The 20,418-nt window shown below is 35.8% G+C and overlaps 1 protein-coding gene across 8 annotated transcripts in view; it reads left to right on the forward strand.

The window, feature by feature from the left end:
- Positions 1-20,418, forward strand: part of Anks1b (ankyrin repeat and sterile alpha motif domain containing 1B) — a 1,051,626-nt gene that overhangs the window by 381,580 nt on the left and 649,628 nt on the right. For all 8 annotated transcript variants that reach the window (XR_013440373.1, XM_021724502.3, XM_040279646.2 and 5 more), the window contains one exon: positions 8,764-8,929. Coding sequence is in view for 7 of the 8 variants with exons in the window: in XM_021724502.3 (XP_021580177.1) it covers positions 8,764-8,929 (166 nt within the window). In the remaining variant the exon portion in view is untranslated. The remainder of the gene's footprint in view (positions 1-8,763; positions 8,930-20,418) is intronic.

The following is a 20,418-nucleotide window of genomic DNA, read 5'->3' on the forward strand; positions in this document are numbered from 1 at the left end:
ATTTAGTGGTTTACAAAACAACACAGATTTTATTACTTGATAGTTCTGGAGGTCCAAAATGGGTTTCATTAGGCTAAAGTCAAAGAAGGCTGCTTTCCTTTCTGGAGGCTCTAGGAGAGAATCTGTTTTCTTACCTTTTCCAATTTACGTGAGCTGATTGCGTTCATAATTTCCAAATCCAAATCTAACACCTTGAGTAAGTCTGACACTGACTCTTTTTCCTTCTTCTATTTATAAGAACCTTTCTGGTTACACTGGGCTGCCTGAATAATCCAGGATGATCTCAAAATTTATTTGCAAAGTCCTTTCTGCTACATAACAAAATACATTCACAGGATGCAGGATTAGGACATGACTTTTAGGGAGGCTATTATTCAACTGACCACTGTCATGAATGCTGTTTTCCATAGAATTGCCCTGCTGTCAATCATCCTTTTCTACCACTCAAAAGTCTCTCTTAAGAATCTCCTTTTTAAAAGTTATTATTATTATTCTATATTTATATTGTTATGTTCTTGACTTGAATGTCATTGTAAATCTTTTGAGATACTTTCTTTTGATATCGTGGGAATGTGGCAGAGGAGTCAGACCACTTCCAAAAGCTTTTATCTATTTTGAATCATTTGAAATTGTGAATCATCACAGTTGAAAGACCCATAAACCTACACTCCCTGGTATTAGTATTACTTTCCCCATTATCAGAAAAAGAATTTTCGAAGCACAGTATCAGGTAGCTTGTATCATAGTATTAGCATAATACTTCTCTTGATTATCTTAATTTACCTAGCATTTTAAAACTCATCTAATTCAAACTGTCATCTTTTATGCACAGGAAATACCTTGTGTCAATCAGGGTATGCTTGAAGACTCCAGGGGTTAAGAACCTGCTACTTATGAAGCAGCAGATTTCATCCTGGGAAGCTCTAATTGTTAGAAACCTCATCTTCAGCTGAAATCTTCTCCCTATTATTATTATTTTTTTCATCCTGTTTCTACCCCCTTGGAGACAGAGAACAATTCTAATCTGTATTTATCTTTTTTAAAAAAATAACCTTTATTTTATTTTTATGTGGTGCCGAGCATTGAACCCAGTCTCTCTCATGTGCTAGGTGAGCTCTCTACTACTGAGCCACAACCCAGCTCCTTTTCTACCTTTTAAATATGTGTAAAACATGTTTCTTTACATCTCTTTTTCTTCTCCTCCTCTTCCTCCTCCCTTTCCTCCTCCTCCTACTCCTTCTACTTCTTCCTCATCTTCTTCTCCCTCTCCTCCTTCTCCTCTTCCCTCTCCTCCTCCTTCTCCTCCTTCTCTTTTTCTCCCTTCTCCCTACCTCCTTCTTCTTTTTCTTCTTGTCCTCCTTATGTGACACCAGTTTAATGCTCACCATTGTCTGCCCCCCATGTCTAGAGAAAATATCCATTTGGTCTTTGCCCCTCATCATATGTTGGCCCCCCCAAGCCAAGTGCAGCTGTCTGGTCTTTGTGCACCACTGACCTTTGTGTCATCCACGAATAACAAAGCACAAGAACATGGAAATTGCTAAAATAAAACTTACAGACATTAGTCAGGGGCTGTGGATGTAGCTTAGTGATAGAGTGTTTGTCTACCATGGGTGAGGCCCAGGTGCTGGGCTCAATTCAATTCCAGATATTACAATAAGCAAACAAGACATTCAGCAACACCAACAATAGACACTCTTTTCTTAGGGGAACTTTTTAAATTATTATTTTTTAAATTTTAATTTGCTGTATATGACAGTAGAATGCATTACAATTCATATACATAAAGAGCACAATTTTTCATAACTCTAGTTGTACACAAATTAGAGTAATACCATTCGTGTCTTCATACATTTACTTAGGGTAATGATGTCCATTTCATTCTACCATTTTTCTTAGCCCCATGCATTCTCCCCTCCCCTTTGCTCTATTTAGAGTTCTTCTAATCCTGCCATGCTCCAGCCCCTCACCCCATTATGAATCAGCATCCTTATATCAGAGAAAACATTCAGCATTTGGTTTTTTGGGAACTTCACTTAGCATTATATTCTCCAACTCCATCCATTTACCTGCAAATGCCATAAATTTATTCTCTTTTAATGTAGAATAGTATTCCATTGTGTATATATATCACATTTTATTTATCCATTCATCTACTGAAGGATATCTAGTTTGGTTCCACAGTTTAGCTATTGTGAATTGTGCTGCTATAAACATTGATGTGGCTGTGTCCCTGTAGTATGCTGTCTTTAAGTCCTTTGGATATAGATCAAGGAGTGGGATAGCTGGGTAAAATGGTGGTTCCATTCCCAGTTTTCCAGGGAATCTCCATACTGCTTTCTATATTGGCTGCACCAATTTGCAGTCCCACCAGCAATGTATGAATGTGCTTCCCCCCCACATCCTCCACAACACTTACTGTTGTTTGTATTCTTTTTTGAAAACCACAAATAAAAAGTTTAACTTCAGAAACTGAATCCATCATTTATAAATACACTAAAGCACAGTCCACTAGAATTGAGAGCCAGTGTAGAAGATACAGTATTCAACAGAAGGACAGCTTCCTAGAGGGCCATGGCAGAGGAGGGCATCACCTCACCCACAGCATCCAATGGTCTGAAGTGATACAGGAACCTTTTTCAGATGTTAAAGTAAACACTTTGAAGACGTATTGTTAAAAAAATCTGACAACTGATAATTTCACTCTGATGTCCTGGGATTCTAAAATACCCAGTGATGGCCGAATATTCCCTATTATAAAGAAAGAAAAATCTAAATGCCTAGCCTCACCGCTGTAGCCTGCCAGATGCCCCCGTTGGTCACCACCACCTCCAGGGCCCTGCAGTGGTTCCAGCACCTGGGTCAACACACAGAGCTCCACTGCTCAGGGATGCTCCCTCAGAGGCACCAGGGGTGGTCAACCGGGCACCTGTTGCACTGCCATGCTCTGCCTGGCTGAATCCTCAGCATGGACACACTCGGGACTCTGATCTGATCTCAAGGAGTCAGGACAGATAGTCGGGGACCTATGAGTGAATGAACGGACCATGCAACCCTGAATGCAAAGACCTGAAATAGAACGTGTCCATGACCACATCACTGTAACTGCACACTCCATGGTGACTCACCCAAGTACAGTTTTGTTTTCAAACACTTTGTCTATGTGGTAAACAGTTTGTATTCTTAATAGCTACCTTTCTGACTGGAGTGAGATCTCCATCATATCAGATTAGGCCCCAACTTCCTTAATAAGACTCCTTATAGGGCAAGAATTAAAATTAAGAATCAATAAATGGGATGGATTCAAACTAAAAAGCTTCTCAGCAAAAGAAATAATCCATGATTTGAATAGAAAGCTTACATTTTGGGAGCATTTTTTTTTACCACACACACTTAGAAAACTAATCTCTAGAATATATAAAGAACTCGAAAATCTTAACACCAAAAATATAAAAAACACAAATAACCCAATCAAAAAATTGGCTAAGGAACTGAACAGACATTTCTCAGAAGATGATATACAATCACTCAGCAAATACATGAAACATTCAACATCTCTAACAATTAGAGAAATGCAAGCCAATACTGAATTTTTATAGCTCATTTCTTTACTGAAGCTTAGGACCTTATTTTTAATCACTTATAAATTTTGACTTGTTAGATGGTTTTAAACATCTATAAAAACACATTATAAACAGCTTATGAAAGCATGTTATACAGGCTTTGATTATACATAGATTTCAAAAGCATATAGTACTACAAACCTACTCTTTATTGATACTTATGCATATGGTTAAATTTTAACAACAATTGAGGGAATTTTAAAAACAAAGTTTAGAACAGCATTTATCTCTGCTAGGTAAAGGAGATGGATGGATCAGAGAGAGGAACATGTGGTTTGGGTGTAAGGGTGGGTTTCAAAAGTTAAATGGTAATGATCAATCCCTTGAAACTAAGTAGTGTGCTCACATGGATTAATTTTTTTATTATTGAACATATTTTCCTTTGAGGGATATTTGGCCTCTTTTGTGATATCAAATATTTGGTTCCATAAGTATGAATTTATTGTCTTTGTGTTTTATCTCCTTTCCTTTAAGTGGGCTCTCATTTTCCATGGGAAGCTTTGTACTTCAAAAATTATCTTCCAATGAGAAATTTTGGCACTTTCTTAGGGAGCATAAGAAGGAGCACTTCATGACTGTTTCAGATATTTTTTTTCTTTTGTGAATATATCCATACATGCTTGCAGAGGTAAACACTGTGAGGAAAATTCATAGCTCTTAGATGCCATTAGTTTTCTCAGCATACTCAATTTTCATGTGATATTTTTCTTTCTTTATATTTTCTAATTTTATTTAATAAATATACCTCCTTTTAATTGTTCATTATAGATATACATAATCTTGTTCTTGATTTTGGTATAATTATTCAAGCATAGAATATGATTTGCTCCAGTTTAATCCCCAGTACTGTGCCTTTCCCTTGGTTCCTCCTTCCCACTCTTACATTTTTTCTACTCTACTAATGGTTTTTCTATTATTTACAGTTTTTAAAATTAATGCATTATGTATATACATAAAGGTGAAATTTACCATGTTATATTCATATATGTACATAGGAAAGTTTGGTTAGATACATTCCACTGTTCTTACCTTTCCCCATCCCTCATTCCTCCCCCTCAATTCCCTTCCTCTACTCCATTGATCTCCCTTATGTTTTCATGGGATTCTCCTTTCTTTTCCTTCCTTCCTTCCTTCCTTCCTTCCTTCCTTCCTTCCTTCCTTCCCTCCTTCCTTCCTTTCTTCCTTCCCTCCTTCCTTCCTTCCTTCCTTCCTTCCTTCCTTCCTTCCTTCCTTCCTTCCTTCCTTCCTTCCTTCCTTCCTCCGTTTCTTTCTTTTCTTCCTTTGTTTTTCTTCCTTATTTTGGTCTAGCTTCTGCATATAAAAGAAAACATATGACCTTTGACTTTGTGGTTCTGATTTATTTCACTTAACATTCATCCATTTACCAACAAATGACATAATTTTATTCTTTATGGCTAAGTAAAACTGTATTATGTGTGTGTGTGTATGTATGTGTGTGTTTGAATGTGTGTGCGTATTTTATATATATATATATATAATCACATTTTCTTAATCCATTCTTCTGTTGACAGAATCCTAGGCTGTTTCCAAGTTTGGCTATTGTGAATTTCACTTCTGTAGACATTGATCTGGCTGCATCCTTATAGCATGCTGATTTTAGATCTTTTGTATAAATATGAAATCATATGGTGATTCCCTTTCAAGTTTTTTGAGGCATGTCCATACTGCTTTCCAGAGTGGTTGTTCTAATTTGCAGTTCCACCAACAATATATAAATGTACCTTTTCCCCCACATTCTCACCCAAATGATGATTGACATTCTGACTGGAGTGAGATTAAATCTCAGTGTAGTTTTGATTTGCATTTCCCCGATTGCTAGAGACATTGAATATGTTTCATATATTAGTGACCATTTATATTCTTTGAGAAGTGTCTCTTTAGTTCTTTTGTCCACTTATTGAGTTAATTGGTTGTTTCATGTTAAGTTTTTGAGTTCTTACATATTCTGGGCATTAATCCCCTATATGAGGAGCAGGTGGCAAAGATCTTTCATTCCTCTTCTTGCTCAGAATAACTTCATATTTTTTATTATTTACTGTTTATTTTACTTTATTGTTTACTAAAAAGCAGAAGCTTTTTAATTTGATGTCATTTCACTTATAGATTCTTAGTTTTATATCTTATGTTTTAGGAGTCTTGTTAAGGAAGTTGATATCTGTGCCAATATATTGGAGTGTTAAGCCTACATTTTCTTCTAGCAGTTGCAGAATTTCTGGTCTAATTCTTAGATCTTTGTTCCACTTTGATTTGACTTTTGTGAAGGAAGAGATATAGGGATCAAGTTTCATTCTTCTTCATATTGATATCCAGTTTTCCCAGCACCATTTGTTAGAAGGCTATCTTCTCCAACATAAGGTTTTGGCACCTTTGTTAAATATCAGATGATTAAGTATGTAGGGTTGTCTCTGTGTCTTCTATTCTATTGGTCTGAATATCTGTTTTGTGTCAAAACCATGCTGTTTTTGTTACTACATCTCTGTAGTATAATTTGAAGTTCAGTATTATGATGCCTCCAGCATTCCTCTTCTTGCTCAGAATAACTTTGACTATTCTGCATCTCTCATTCTTCCAAAAATTTTTGAACTATTTTTCTACTTCTGTAACAAATTTCATTGGTATTTTTATGGTGGATTTCATTGAATTTGTGTAACACTTTTGTTAGTATGGCCATTTTTAAAATATTAATTCTGCCTTTCCAAGAACATAGGGGGTCTTTCCATCTTTTAAGGTCTTCTTCAATTTCTTTCCTCTATATTCTATAGTTTTCATTGTAGAGGTCCTTCACATTCTTGGTTAAATTTACTCCAAAGTATTTATTTTTTAAAAAAAATATTCTTATTTATCTATTTTTATGTGGTGCTGAGAATTGAACCTAGGGCCTTGCACATGCTAGGCAAGTGCTGTACCGCTGAGCCACAACCCCAGCCCCAAGGTATTTAATTTTTTGAGGTTATTGTGGATGTGATAGCTTTCATAATTAAACATTTTAATGGGAAGGTAAATTAGCCCATTCTGTGCGGTTAAATTCAATGTTGTTTTCAAAGATTTAAAAATCCTTATAATTCTTCATAAACATAGTAAAATTTCAGCTTCACCAAATCCATGCATTGTTCTGATGAATTTAATTTAGGATAAATTAGGATTTTAGCTACATATTCTTTTTTTCATAGACTCTTCAATTTTATTGTTGTTTTTTCACTCCCCTCCCTGAGTCTTGTTCTGTTGCACAGGCTGGGCTTGGACTTGAGATTTCCTGCCTCAGCTTCCCAAATAGCTGTATCAGTTTTCTTTGATAAGCAAAGCAGTAAACAATAACAAACATAAAGACAAAATCATGGCATCTGAAAAGGTCATAATAATTTCCATAATCAGTAGTTAGATTTGCTTAGAGACACTTAAAACTGTTAAGTTAGTCAATAAATATTTATTGATCACTTGCTATGTGAAAGGCCCTGTATTGTTTCTTGGGATACAGTGGTGTGGTGTACAAGACAAATTTTAGCCTTTATAGGGCTTATGGCATTGTGCATAGTTTCATCCATAATTTTATCCATAGATAATTTTATCCATAGATAATCCATAATAATTCCTCAGTAATGAGGCATTCCTTTTGTTGGTTTCTGATGCTACTTGTTGGATAATGATTTATCAATACATTTTAATTTTAATAGATAAGCAATATTCTTAATTTATGAAATATTATTTTTTATATTAAACTGAATTTACCCTTCTTGACTTATAAACATTAGTTATTATTTTGCCATACAAACTTTGGATAAATCCACCAGAGCAACCTCTGCCCTTTCCTTCCCTTTGTAGGACAGCTCTTGAGGGAGAGACTTTTCAGTATGTTGAGGAAACAATCCTGGCTGTGAAGCTTCTGTGGAAGAACACTATGGTTCCTTTCATCATTTCTTGTTTGACATGGTTTTAAAATCATATACCATCCTGATTGCTTTCCTCTGGATGCTTTCTACTTTGTCACTCTTTGTTGTTAAAAATAAATTACTCCCAATTTCCTGCTTTCAATAGAGAAGAGTGAACATAATTGACTCTTTGATGTGTGAGGGTCTGGTTTGGTCAGAAAGCAATTATACTGACCTTGAATTCTGTACTGTAAATATCATTATAGAATAAGAAGGAGCTTATACTAAATCTTTATCAAACTTTTCATATATCTTGGAAGATTTCTTTTGAAAATATGAGTTTATTTTCTTATTTATTTCTCAGTATTGAAATAAACTTTATTTAGATAACAAAGATCAAAAGATAAATCATGATTACTTTTGAAATTCTTCATGCAGTTAATGTATCTTCTCCAGATTATGAACCTCTTGAGAGCAAGGATTATGTTTTATTTGTTTTTAAAAATCTCTGATACTTAGCACAGTCATACACACACACACACACACACACACACCACATTGATATGAAAAATGTCCAATTTTGGTGACCAATTGATATAAAATGAAATGAATTTCAGTTTTTAAAATACATTGAAGTATCTGACATATAGAATTGGACCACATTTTGTCCTGACTTAAAAAGGGTAACCTTAGTAAATTAATTAACAGTACACACAGAAAAATGCTGGTGTTTTGGATGGTAATAATTTTAACTTTAAATGACAGAAAATGCTTGCCTCAGCTCTATGAACAAAATTGCATCAAGACAGGAGACTGAATATAGCCTCAGCTCTGAAAATGCCTCCATATAAGCTTCTTCTCTGAGGAAAATATTTTCCTAAAAGCCTCCCATCAAACTTCTGCTATGTATAAATGGCCAATGTTTCATCATGTGGCTCTTTCATAAGAGGCAAGCAAAGTTGAAATGACTGTTGATTAAACAATAGTTTGTACCACAAGTGGAAAAAATTCATACATTACAAGAAGAAGGGAAGACTTTACTAGTTCAGGAACAAATTCAGGGAAACTAAGTTAGAAGATGGCTTTTAAAATCATCACTGGTGATGCTGGATCATACAGTTCAAGCAAATTAATCGCCAGCTATCAATCACTTTTGGAAGATCTGATGAACCTGAGTATCTTTTCTAGTTTTTGTGAATCATAAGAGACTTTGTCTTTATTATAAAGCTGTTTGTTTCCCCCCTCCTTTTCAGGAGTCCTATCCAAAGAAGAGGAATTATACTATGGAAATTGTACCATCTGCTTCTCTGGATACTTTTCCTTCAGAAAATGAGAACTTTCTATGTGATCTCATGGACACAGCTGTTACAAAGAAACCGTGTTCCTTAGAAATTGCAAGGGCACCTTCCCCAAGAACTGGTAATATTTCCTACTCACAATTGGGCCAATTCAATTTGCATGTTTACATAAGTGAATATTATTATTTTGATTTCACATTACATGATCAATATGAAAGTGCCCCAATACACTCCCAGTAATCATTTTTGCATTTTAAAGTGAGTAAAGGTAAGTTAGGGAATTTTTTATGTGAAATCTTTTGACTGTAGATAAAAGCCCTTCATGGGGATTATTTTGCCTTGATGAAGACACTTTGAAAGTTTTCAATGATGAAAAACCTTGGTCAGAGATAAAGCTTGGGTTCTTAGAACTTCATAGATGATTTGGTAGCAAGAGTCTCTACATAATTTTTGGTAGGATATCTGTTTCTAAGTTATCAAAATGCACTTAGCTTACTTAGTATTTTACATCTTTTATGGCATTTTCAGATCCATTATTGTTTCATATTGAAAACTAGTGAATAAGGCAAGACAAATACTATTCACATTTTGCTGCTAAGGAAACTGGAGCTATGTCACATTTAAGCTCAGTAACTCTCAGGCTTGTGCCTAAACATGGATTATTAACTACCGTCATATTTGTTTTCTGTTGAATTGCCACTACCTTTAAGAAGAAATTCAGGATAGTTATGTAAAAGCTAATGAAGGAGTATAGTTTCAAGTTGGTGATCAATATATTCATTACTACAAGGAATTGTGGGAAAAGTTCTGAAGAGTGACTTTTTTTTTGGTTTGGAAATCCAATTGCTGCTTACTTGAGGGCTATAAATTTTAAGTGTGATAAATCATATTTCTGGAAGGAAACAATGAGAGACTGGGAAATGGAAAATAAGAAAATTGGTGTGGAGGACACAGATTACTCTTTCAAGAGATATTGATGCTGGTGGAAGAGGAAAGGAGGTAAGAGACTGAAACGGCTAGTTTATTTCAGGATAAGTAAAACTCAGTGGAGTTTAGAGGTAGGAGGAATTTTCTGGTGGAGAAAGGTATTGAAAATAGTGAATGAAAAGAAAGAGTTAAAATGGGTAAAGGTCAAGAATTAACTATTCTAAGAAAACAGATACTTTGACTCCCCTGAAGTAGAGAACATGATTGTGAATATACAGAAATTCTGAAATATGTATTTCCAAATGGACTCAGTTTCTCTGGATCAGATTAAAATGGTTCTGAATGAAAGGAAAAATGAGATCTTGAGAAGGGTTGAAATAAAATTCCGAAAAGTCACTATGGATAATAAGCTAGGGGATTTTTATAATTTTTTGAGCAGTACTGAAGCTTGCATGTTGTATGAATAATAAATATGCAGAAGGAATATTTTAGGTAAAATTGTAGTAATGAAGAAAATTAAAACTTATTGAGTATTTACTGTGAGTGGCAGATACTGTTCTAAGTGCTTTATATATATATATATATATATATATATATATATAGTTTCATATTATTATTACAATGTTGTGAGGTATTAATATCATCATTCACACATCATTCACACAGATGAGGAAACAGAGGCACTGAAACATTAAGTTGCCTCCCAAGGTAATAATGGAAGGATCTGGCATTTAAACTTGAGTTGTTTGACTTGTGCTATTAAACACTATGTAATAGTGCTGCATTATATTGGAGGATGGGGGGGTAGCGCTTAAATTCTCAAGAAATGTGAGGGTAATACGGAAGTCCACATAGAAGAGCAATAAAGTTAGAAAAAGAATGTTATAAGAGGAAAATATAAACTTCAAATGAGTTGCAGAAGAAGCTGAAGAAGACACAGACCCAGGAAACAAGGCTTATTTAGGCTCATATCAACTTTCCTGAGGGCAGCAAATAATGCTGAATAAAAATATAGAAAACTTTTTAAAAGCATTGAGTGATGGCAGGAAAATTAAACAAGCTGAATCACATCTAAATTTGGTACTTCTTTTTATCAGTACCTTTTTAAGAAATAATCAGGCCAAAATATCAGTTAATGTGGGAAGCCAGTGTATCAATAAAGCCACTTTTGTTCCAAGGAATTTTCTGAGTCTGCTCTTGAGTGTTGGTGCTCAGAGTTTCCGTGAGTTTCAGTACAGAAAGGAAATCTCAATACCCATCCAGTATGGGAAATTTCATATGAAATTCTTCCTCCATAAAGCTATTCCCAGAGTAACCCTCATAGTAATGAGAAGTAATCGTGTCTCATATCCTCTACCCTAGGAACTTAAAAAAAAAAAAAGGTTTGTCATGAGCAGAACAAGAGGGAAAGTTCCTGAAGGGTTAATACTATGAAGTAGCTCTTATATAAATTTACACCCCACATTCACATCACTTAGATGGTCCAAAAAATATCAATTCTTCAACTTAGTTTTAAGTAATACTCTCAGGTACTATGCAGAAACAAATGAAGGAAGGGAAGAATATACTATGTTCCTAGGTCTTAAATGCTTCCTATAAATAATTTTCTTATTAAAATTAGAAGTTTGTAATCATTAAGTCTACAGAGAGAACAGTCCAAACAAGAGCCAGTAGACATAGGTATAAGAGAATGATACCTGAAAAGACTTCACATATTGTAATTCTCAGATTCATGCTATAATATGACCATGATGTTATAATGAAAAGACAAGCTTGGATGTAATTGGGGAAATAGAAGCTAAAAATGTCACCTAGGATTGGCTTAGTTTATTTAGCAAGGTATTCTACAACTCCATCCATTTACCTGCAAATGCCATAATTTTGTTCTCTTTTAATGCTGAGTAATATTTCATTGTGTGTATATACCACAGTTTCTTTATTCATTGCCGCAGTCTGGCTGGGCACAATTCAGGAGCCACTTGTCAAAAGAAACGAACTTTATTTTTAGAACCACACATGCCAAACAAAACAGCTCCTCAGGAAAAACCCTCAGAGCCCAACTGCCACCACCGGCTTCCCACAAGCCTCTCACCCCGACACCAGCCTCTCTCCACCTCCCACAATCCTCCTGCTCTTGAGCCCGATTGGCTGAGTCACGTGGATGGAGCCAAAAAAGTCCCCCAATGAGCAGCTCCGTGGTCTGAAAGGGCAGGGAAACAGCCCAATGAGCATCACTGCAGAGGAGCCAATCAGCTAGATGTTGCTGGGGCCGCTGTGAGCCAATCATCAGCCGGCAGCTGGAAGTTTGCTGGCAGCTGGAAGTTTGCTGGGGCCCCTTCAGCTGTGGCCCGTTTGGCTGTGGCTCTCAACATCTCCCCCTCTCTGTTTAAACAACAAGCATGTGGCTTAGGGACCGTGCCTGCCTTAGGTTGTCCAATACTACATATGGTCCTTACCCGTTATCGAGCTGACCTCAAGGCCTCAGCCTCCTGTCTTAGGTTGGTACCATTGCAATTGGATCTTACCCGTCACTGACTACCGGTCCAGTATACAGCCACACCTGTGGAGAGGTCTTTGTACCAGCAGTGGGAGGTGAGGTTCTTTGCCTCACCTCTGTTGGCCCCCAAATTTTAGCTGTACAATCATGACAAGCAGAAGGGAGGAAGATACACCAAGCCAAGTGACAGCTCCTTTTGGAAAAATTGTACCACCGATGACATCATGAGCAAAAATACCCCAACACTACCACAAGTCGCTGCACCAACAGATAATTCAAAATGCATACAGGTGATACATAGTCCAGGCAAGTTCTGCAAGCAGTTTAGTGATGGCTATTGCAGAAGCTGTAGATTGGTTTTATCTTTGTCTTCACTGGCACTGGGATGAAGATAGGAATTCTGGCAATAATGGCTAAAGAAAACATTATGTAACATTCCAGAAGGCACTAAAAGAAAACAATTTTCTTAACAATTTACATTATCTTGAAGAGAATTATTAAATATAATGAAAAGGAAAGGTGAAAGTAAACAAACAGGTCTGTTAACCTCCTTTTTTGTTCACATATTAAAACAATCCTCAACAATTGTTTACCCAATTTAAATTAAACTATTTAAATCACGTGAATAAAAAAAATATTTGGATCCATTTTTTCATGAGCGCTCATCATATATGATATATGGACATACGTACATTCAAACATATAACACAAAACACAAGTGTGCACACATAATATAATAAATACAACACATAACATAATAGTAAAGGCCTTATAACTTTTTACAGGTGAAATCTCCATTGCAATGTTTAAAAACTCTATAGTTAAAAAAATAGAACTGATCAGCAAAACATTAACCTAGGTCTGTATGAGCTCAAAAAACAAAATAGAACTTCATGATATGGGAAAGGCCAATAATAAAATAGATATTGAAAAAAGCATCCTGGTTCTGTCAGAGATGTAAGAATAGCCAAACTGGAATTCTGGATATCAGCTGTTATGGATTTGAGCCAAATCATCTTCTTTTTGGTCTGTAGAAATCGCTTTAGTTAATCTCTCTGGAATCCAAATCGGCTGCTGTTCTCCCTGTGGAAACACATAAACAGACCCCCGACTCCAGGCAATCACTGGGTCAGGACCTTAGTTAATCTCTCTGGAATTCAAATCGGCTGCTGTTCTCCCTGTGGAAACACACAAACAGACCCCTGACTCCAGACAATTACTGGGTCAGGACCTTTCCATTGTCCTGTTAGAATATCCTTCCAAAGTACCTTGGGCTTATGCACATTTTTTGGACACATGTGCCTTTCCACAGCACTAAGTCCTGATGAATCCAAATTTAAAACTTTTAGAGTAAAAAGGGTTATTTTAAGTTTATCTTTGGGGAATATATACCCCTTCCCAATTCCTTCTTTTTGCTTTAATAAGTACATTTTAATAGTTTGATGAGCTCTTTCAACTATGCCTTGTCCCTGTGGATTCTATGGGATTCTTGTTATATGAGTAATGCCAAATGATGAGCAAAATTGTTTAAAAGAGGAAAAAGTATAACCAGGGGCATTATCTGTTTTTAACTGTTTTGGACTGCCCACAGTGGCAAAATTTTGTAAGCAATGAGCTATAACATCTTTAGTTTTTTCTCTGGCATGAAGGGAGCCCATCAAAAATCCGGAAGAAGTATCAACTGTAACATGCAAATATTTTAATTTTCCAAATTCTGGCAAGTGTGTGACGTCCATCTGCCAAATATGGTTAGGTATCAATCCTCTAGGATTGACTCCAAGATTAACTTGTGGTAAAAAGGTCACACAATTTTGACATTGTTTTATTATTTGTCTAGCTTGTTCTTTAGTTATTTTAAAATGCTTTTGTAAAGTATTAGCATTGACATGGAACCTTTTATGAAAATTTATAGCTTCTTCTAGTGTAGAGAAAATATGCATGTCATGTGTAGTTTTATCTGCTAAATCATTGCCCAAACTAAGGGCTCCAGGCAATTCTGTATGTGCCCTGATATGTCCTATAAAGAATGGATATTTTCTGTCCCAGATTAGACTTTGTATAGTGGAACATGTCCTTGAATATTTAGAAGTTTGCTGGCAGTTGGAAGTTTGCTGGGGCCCCTTAGGCTGTGGCTCTCAACAATTCATTCCTCTATTGAAGGGCATCTGGGTTGGTTCCAAAGTTTGGTTATTGTGAATTGAGCTGCTATGAACATTGATGTGGCTGCGGCAATGATACATCATATACAACCAGAGAATGAAAAGTTGTGCTACAGTTGTACACATTAAATCAAAATGCATCCTGCTGTATGTACCTAATTAAAATAAATTAATTAATTAAAAAACCTGGTGTATTTTAGAAGACAAAGTAAACTTCAAGAAATGGAAAAAACATGACACACAAACTCAAAATTTAAAACTCAATGGATGGATGGAAAAGCAGATTAGTTTCAGCTGAATATTTAGAAAATTGGATATGAGGCCATAGGAAAGTTTTCAAAACATTGTATGGAGGGAAAAAGAGGTAGCAAATATCAAAGAAAAGCTGAGAGCTTAGAGTATACATACTGACAAGTTTTTACATATCTAATGTAAGAATGTTCAATAAGAGTTTCAGAAGTAGAAAAAAGGGGGAAAAGAAATAATTTGAGGAGATATTATCCCCCAAAGGCATAGCCTTTCCCTTGAGCTTGCGTGGAGGAAGAGAAGTGAACAGTTAAATTCAATAGATACAATAAGTGCTAAGATAACATTTCACAAGTAGTGCTTTGGGAGCAGAAAAGAGGAGCATTGAATCTTACCAAGAAGCTTGAGGAAGTCTTTTTAAAAGAGATAAAGTCTTTGTTTACTGTTAGTCTTTTCCTCATACTCTTCCCTCCTGTTCTGTTCTTAGTTGCTCTCTTTATATCAAAGAAGACATTTGGCATTTGTTTTTTAGGGCTTGGCTAGCTTCACTTAGCATAATCTGCTCTAATGCCATCCATTTCCCTGCAAATTCTATGATTTTGTCATTTCTTAGTGCTGCATAATACTCCATTGTGTATGCCACATTTTTTTATCCATTCATCTACTGAAGCTCTGTAATGTTTTGAACAATCAATAAAAAAAGAACAACAAAAAAAGAGATAAAGTCTGTGACACTTATCCATTGCAATTTATAAGCCACCAAAACATACTGACATCTGTCATTCATATTGCTCACAAATCTTCAAATCTGGAAGGTTTGGAAAGAATTCATTTTGTAGGAATTCCTTGTTTGTATGCCACATTGTATGAACTGGGATTGATCATTGGGAGGATAAGCTGGCCCATTCATGTGGCTGACAGGTTTGTGTTGGCTATAAAACTGAAAGCTTGGTGAAAGCAATGGGCTGAAGGCCTCTTTTTTTCTCCATGGACTTTTTGGATTTCCTCATGATGTATTGACTCAATTCTTAGAGTGAGCATCCCTCCCCAAAACAAGTAGGAGTTGTATCATTTTGATTGCTCACCATTCTGGCAGCTGGAAATCTTCAGGTACCAGCATTGTCAGGGTTCAGAACGTAAGGGCTCTCTTCCTGGCTTAGAAAGGTATCATCTCACTGTGTGAACCTGTGAACTATTATGTACAGAGAGAGAGCCTTTGATTTTTGCCATAAGTAAATAAGCACATCTAAGGAAAAGACTGTAGAGAGAAAATACTCTTCATTTTCTGTTTCCAATTGTGTTTTCTTTCTTTTAAGCCTTCATCAACAACTTTCCCATAGCCCTTCAGGCTTCCACAGATTTCCTCCATGGCCCTTTCTGTGTTTCAGTCACTTGTTTTGAGGCTCTTCCCGCCTCTCCCTGCTGCCTTGTCATGTTAATGCCACATATTTTAAGGTTTCATTATGGAGCACTTCATTCCCAGCTATCAAAATCTATTGGTTGGTTATTGATTGCTTCACAAAAAAAAAACAACCCCCAACCCTTGTGAGTTTAAAATAAGTCATTTATTTTGTGTATAAACTTGCAGTTGAGAAGGGGAATAGCAGGAATAGCTTGTCTCTGTTCTAAGAAATGTGAGTGGGGGCAGCTTGACCAGAGGCTGTAGGATTTGTGCTCAGAATTCTTACTTGTGTAGCTAGCATGGCCTACTTGGCCTTTCTTATGGCATGTGATGGGTTCCAAGAGCAAACATCCTAAGAGAAGGAAGAAAGCTATGGCAAAAGCTATGGGCTGAAGCCTTTATGGCTTGCGCGTGGAAGGCAGTATCACTTGCCAAGTAGCCAAGATCCTGCCTACAGGTAGGATTTAATTTTCCTTCCTCTTGATGAAAAAGTGATAGCTAAAGTTACACTTTTAGAAAATACAAATTCCTAAAAGTGTGTGTTTTTTGTGTTTTTTTTCTTATAAAATTTATTTATTCATTTTTAAAAATTTTTTTAAATTTTAAGTTATACATGACAATAGAGTGTATTTTGACATATTATACATATATGGACTATAACTTATTTTACTTAGGGTTCCATTCTGTGGTTGTACATGATGTGCAGTTTTGCTGTTTGTGTATTCATATATTAACATAAGAAAGTTATGTCCAGTACATTCCACTATTTTTCCTAATCTCAACCCCCTTCCCTTTCTTTCATTCCCCTTTATCTAATCCAGTGAACTTCTATTCTTCCTTCTCTTCCCTTCTTATTGTGTATTACCATTCATGTATCAGAGAGAACATTTGGCCTTCATATTTTGGGCCTGGTTTATTTCACTTAGCATGATAGTCTTCAGTTCCATCCATTTACCAGCAAAAGCCATAATTCCATTCTTCTTTATGACTGAGTAATATTACATTTTATATATATATATATATATATATATATATATATATATACACACACACACACACACACACAAGGGAGGTATATGACACTCCAGGCCAGGAACAATATGTGCAGAGATTCAAAGGTGTAGAAGAATAGAGTGCATTCATAGACTGGCTCACTTAGCATGGTTAAAGCATAGGATGCTGCTAGTGTAGAATGCATGGAAAACAACCTGTGATATGCAGAAGGTTAAATTTCATCTGGCAGCCAAGTTGAATCACTGACAGACTTGGAATGGTTGGGTTTTTGTTTTCATATCATCTGTCTGAAGCAAAATGGAATAGATTGGACAAAGGTGAGTTGGAAGCAGGAAGAATAATCAGCAGATCAGTGTGCAATTGCAGTAAGAAATGATGGTGGCCAGGACAAAGGAATGCCATTGAAGAGGGAGAAAGGACACAGAGATGAGAGGTGTGTAGAAGTGAAGCTCATTCCTTCTTCCCTTGGAGATTATGAAATTTGGGAAGTAAGTAACTAAAGGAATTAAAGAATTACATCTCAGGGAATGCTTTTTGTAGCTTTAGGCTAATGGTGTTGAATAATGTGGCCTGGGCTCATCAACAAAATTTGAACTACTACCCTACACAGGAACTTCAGTTGGAAGCTTTCCTGGAGAGAGAAAGGGAGACAGAATGACAATGCCAGCGACAGAAATGATCAAGTCATGAGAAAACCTGTTATGGGTTAAATTGTTTAACCTCCTACACCCCCCACCAAAGAAGTGTTAAGATCTGTTATAGTTCAGATATGAAGTGTCTCCCAAAAGCTCATGTGTGGGACAATGCAAGAAAATTTAGAGGTGAAATGATTGGGTTATGACAGTTTTAACCTAACCACTGTTTTAATTCACTTGAATGGATTAACTGGTAGGTAACTGTAGACAGATAGGTGTAGCTGGAGGAGGTGGGTAACTCAGGTCATTGCTTTTGGGGTATATATTTTGTATAGTAGTGAAAAAGCTACTAAAATACTAATCCCTAGTACTCAAGAATGTGACCTTATTTGCAGAATTTGGAGGTAGTCTTTATAGTGGTAATCAAGGTGAAAATAAAGTCATTAATAGGCTATAATCAAACATGACTGCTATCCTTATAAAAAGTGGAAATTTAGAGACAGACACCCACAGTGGGGAGACAGTGTGAAGAGACAAAGAGAGAAGACTATTTGTAAGCAGAACACAGAAGCCTGGAACAGATCCTCCTCCCATATGCCTCAAAAGGAGCAAACCCCGTTGACATCTTGATTTTGGACGTCTAGCCTCCAGAATTAAATAAATAAATTTCTGTTGTTTAAGCCAGACAGTATTGTTACAGCAGCACTAGGAAACTAATATAGGGACTATAACTGAGCACAGAAATTCAATGCATAGGAAGGAGGGGCAAATGAAGATGGTTGGGTTTGTAGGTATGGACCATATCTTGCCTAGCTTGCTTTTTCAGAGACTTAGCAATTTAAGGGTCTTGGTTGTAACAGGCAATACCATTTGTAGATATTTAATATATATTTTGTTGGAGAATCACAGTTAATGTATATGCTATTTTTCTTTCTGTGCTAACTTCTTTTATTAATTAACCAGATAAGCTAGTACAAAATAGACTTTATCCTGACCACAAGAAAAAAAATTATCGTATTAGTTTAATTTAAATGTGAAAGCATATTATTAGTAAAGCTATATTCAGCAAGACCTTACAATTGAAATTGAACAAAAAAAATGCTTCCAAGAATTTTACTAGTGCTTCAGGGACTATAGATTTCATATGGACTAATGAATGACATTGCTCTATTACTGGACTTCTTGAATAAGATCAGCAGTAGTCCCATGCTTGTTTGGTAAATTTGCAAAGATTCATGTTTATGCACCCAATGTTAAATCACATTTCACTTATAGCATCAAGCAAAGGACCATATAAAATGATGGTGGTGACTCAGTTATATAAATGAATAAATAATTAAACAAATGAATTATCTTTAAAAGAAAATGGCTGTAATGGCAGGGAAAGCCTTTATAAAATAGTCAGATGCCATCAAAGATAATGTTTTATTATCTGCTTTTCATTTAACTTTAACTTTCATGGGGGAATTTTTCCATTTTATGGTAACTAAGCAACCTGTTAATTTGAATCATTTAGTACAGGTTTGCACAGTATGGATGCTCAATAAATCCATTTTGATTAATTACCAATTTATAACAACACCAGCAAAGACTGTTTACAATCCTGTTGAAATAGAATAGATTATCTCAGATAAAAAGGACACATTGAATAGCTACATGCTAGAATAGTGAGGGGCTTGGTTATTTCCCTTCAATTTGCTAATGTACTTGTTGGACTTGCTCAACCTGACATGAAATAAGATCATCTGGTATTCACAAGATGCACTGCACACCCCGCTACACCTTCTCTAGCATCTGAAATGGGCATAGGTATGATTCTGATTCTGTAACTTATTTATAACTCAATATTTCTTATAATAATGAAGCTTTCTTAATTCTAATGCCAAAAAAAATGAAATTAAAAGAATTCTGACTGGTTAAAGACAAATGTTTATCTCTGCTAAGCAAGTGAAGAGTGTCAACATGGTTTCTGTGGGTATGTTTAACTCATTTAAAAGAGCAAACTATTTTTAAGGTCCTTGGAAGCATTCTTTTACATACAAATATTGGTCTTTCTGATAAGAACCATTTTTTAATCACACAGCAATTATTTATTTGGCATTTGTTCTATGCTCTTGGTAAATTGTTGGCCCAGCACTGGATTGTGGAGGGGCAAAGAGAGAAAACTAGGACACAGAAGCTACAGTGGAATCCTAGAACATATAAGCTATTTCCTTCATCTACAAGGACAGGTTACCAATTTAAAAATGTAAGCCTCTCAGTTTTCTCAGATTGGTGACTATATACTATATTTGGAAAACAACATTTTAAATAGAAATAAAATTACACTTTTCTCCCCTCAAAACAATTTTATTAGTACTGTATATGAATTAACATGAACCATGGACTAAGGTTTCTAAAAATATAATGAACTCTCTCTAAATTTATGATGTAGGAATATAGGCCTTTTAACATGGTGTTGATACCTTGTGAAACAAAATTTCTCCTATGATGTCAGAGTATTTATAATAATGAAGCACACATTCATTAATTCATACACTCATAGTTACCAATTCATGCAGGCTCTTCAGACTGCTCTCTATTCCACCCTTTCTCTACTCTCCGCAAACCTCGGGTACTTTTTCTACCTTGTCTCTTGGTCTCCGCAGGTCTCATATATTAATTCATAAGCAAAATAGAGGCCATCGAGTGAAACTTTGTTAAAATTTTCTCAATTAAGTGTTCAAATGC

Source organism: Ictidomys tridecemlineatus, chromosome 6, assembly GCF_052094955.1.
Source record: "Ictidomys tridecemlineatus isolate mIctTri1 chromosome 6, mIctTri1.hap1, whole genome shotgun sequence".
Classification (NCBI taxonomy): domain Eukaryota; kingdom Metazoa; phylum Chordata; class Mammalia; order Rodentia; family Sciuridae; genus Ictidomys; species Ictidomys tridecemlineatus.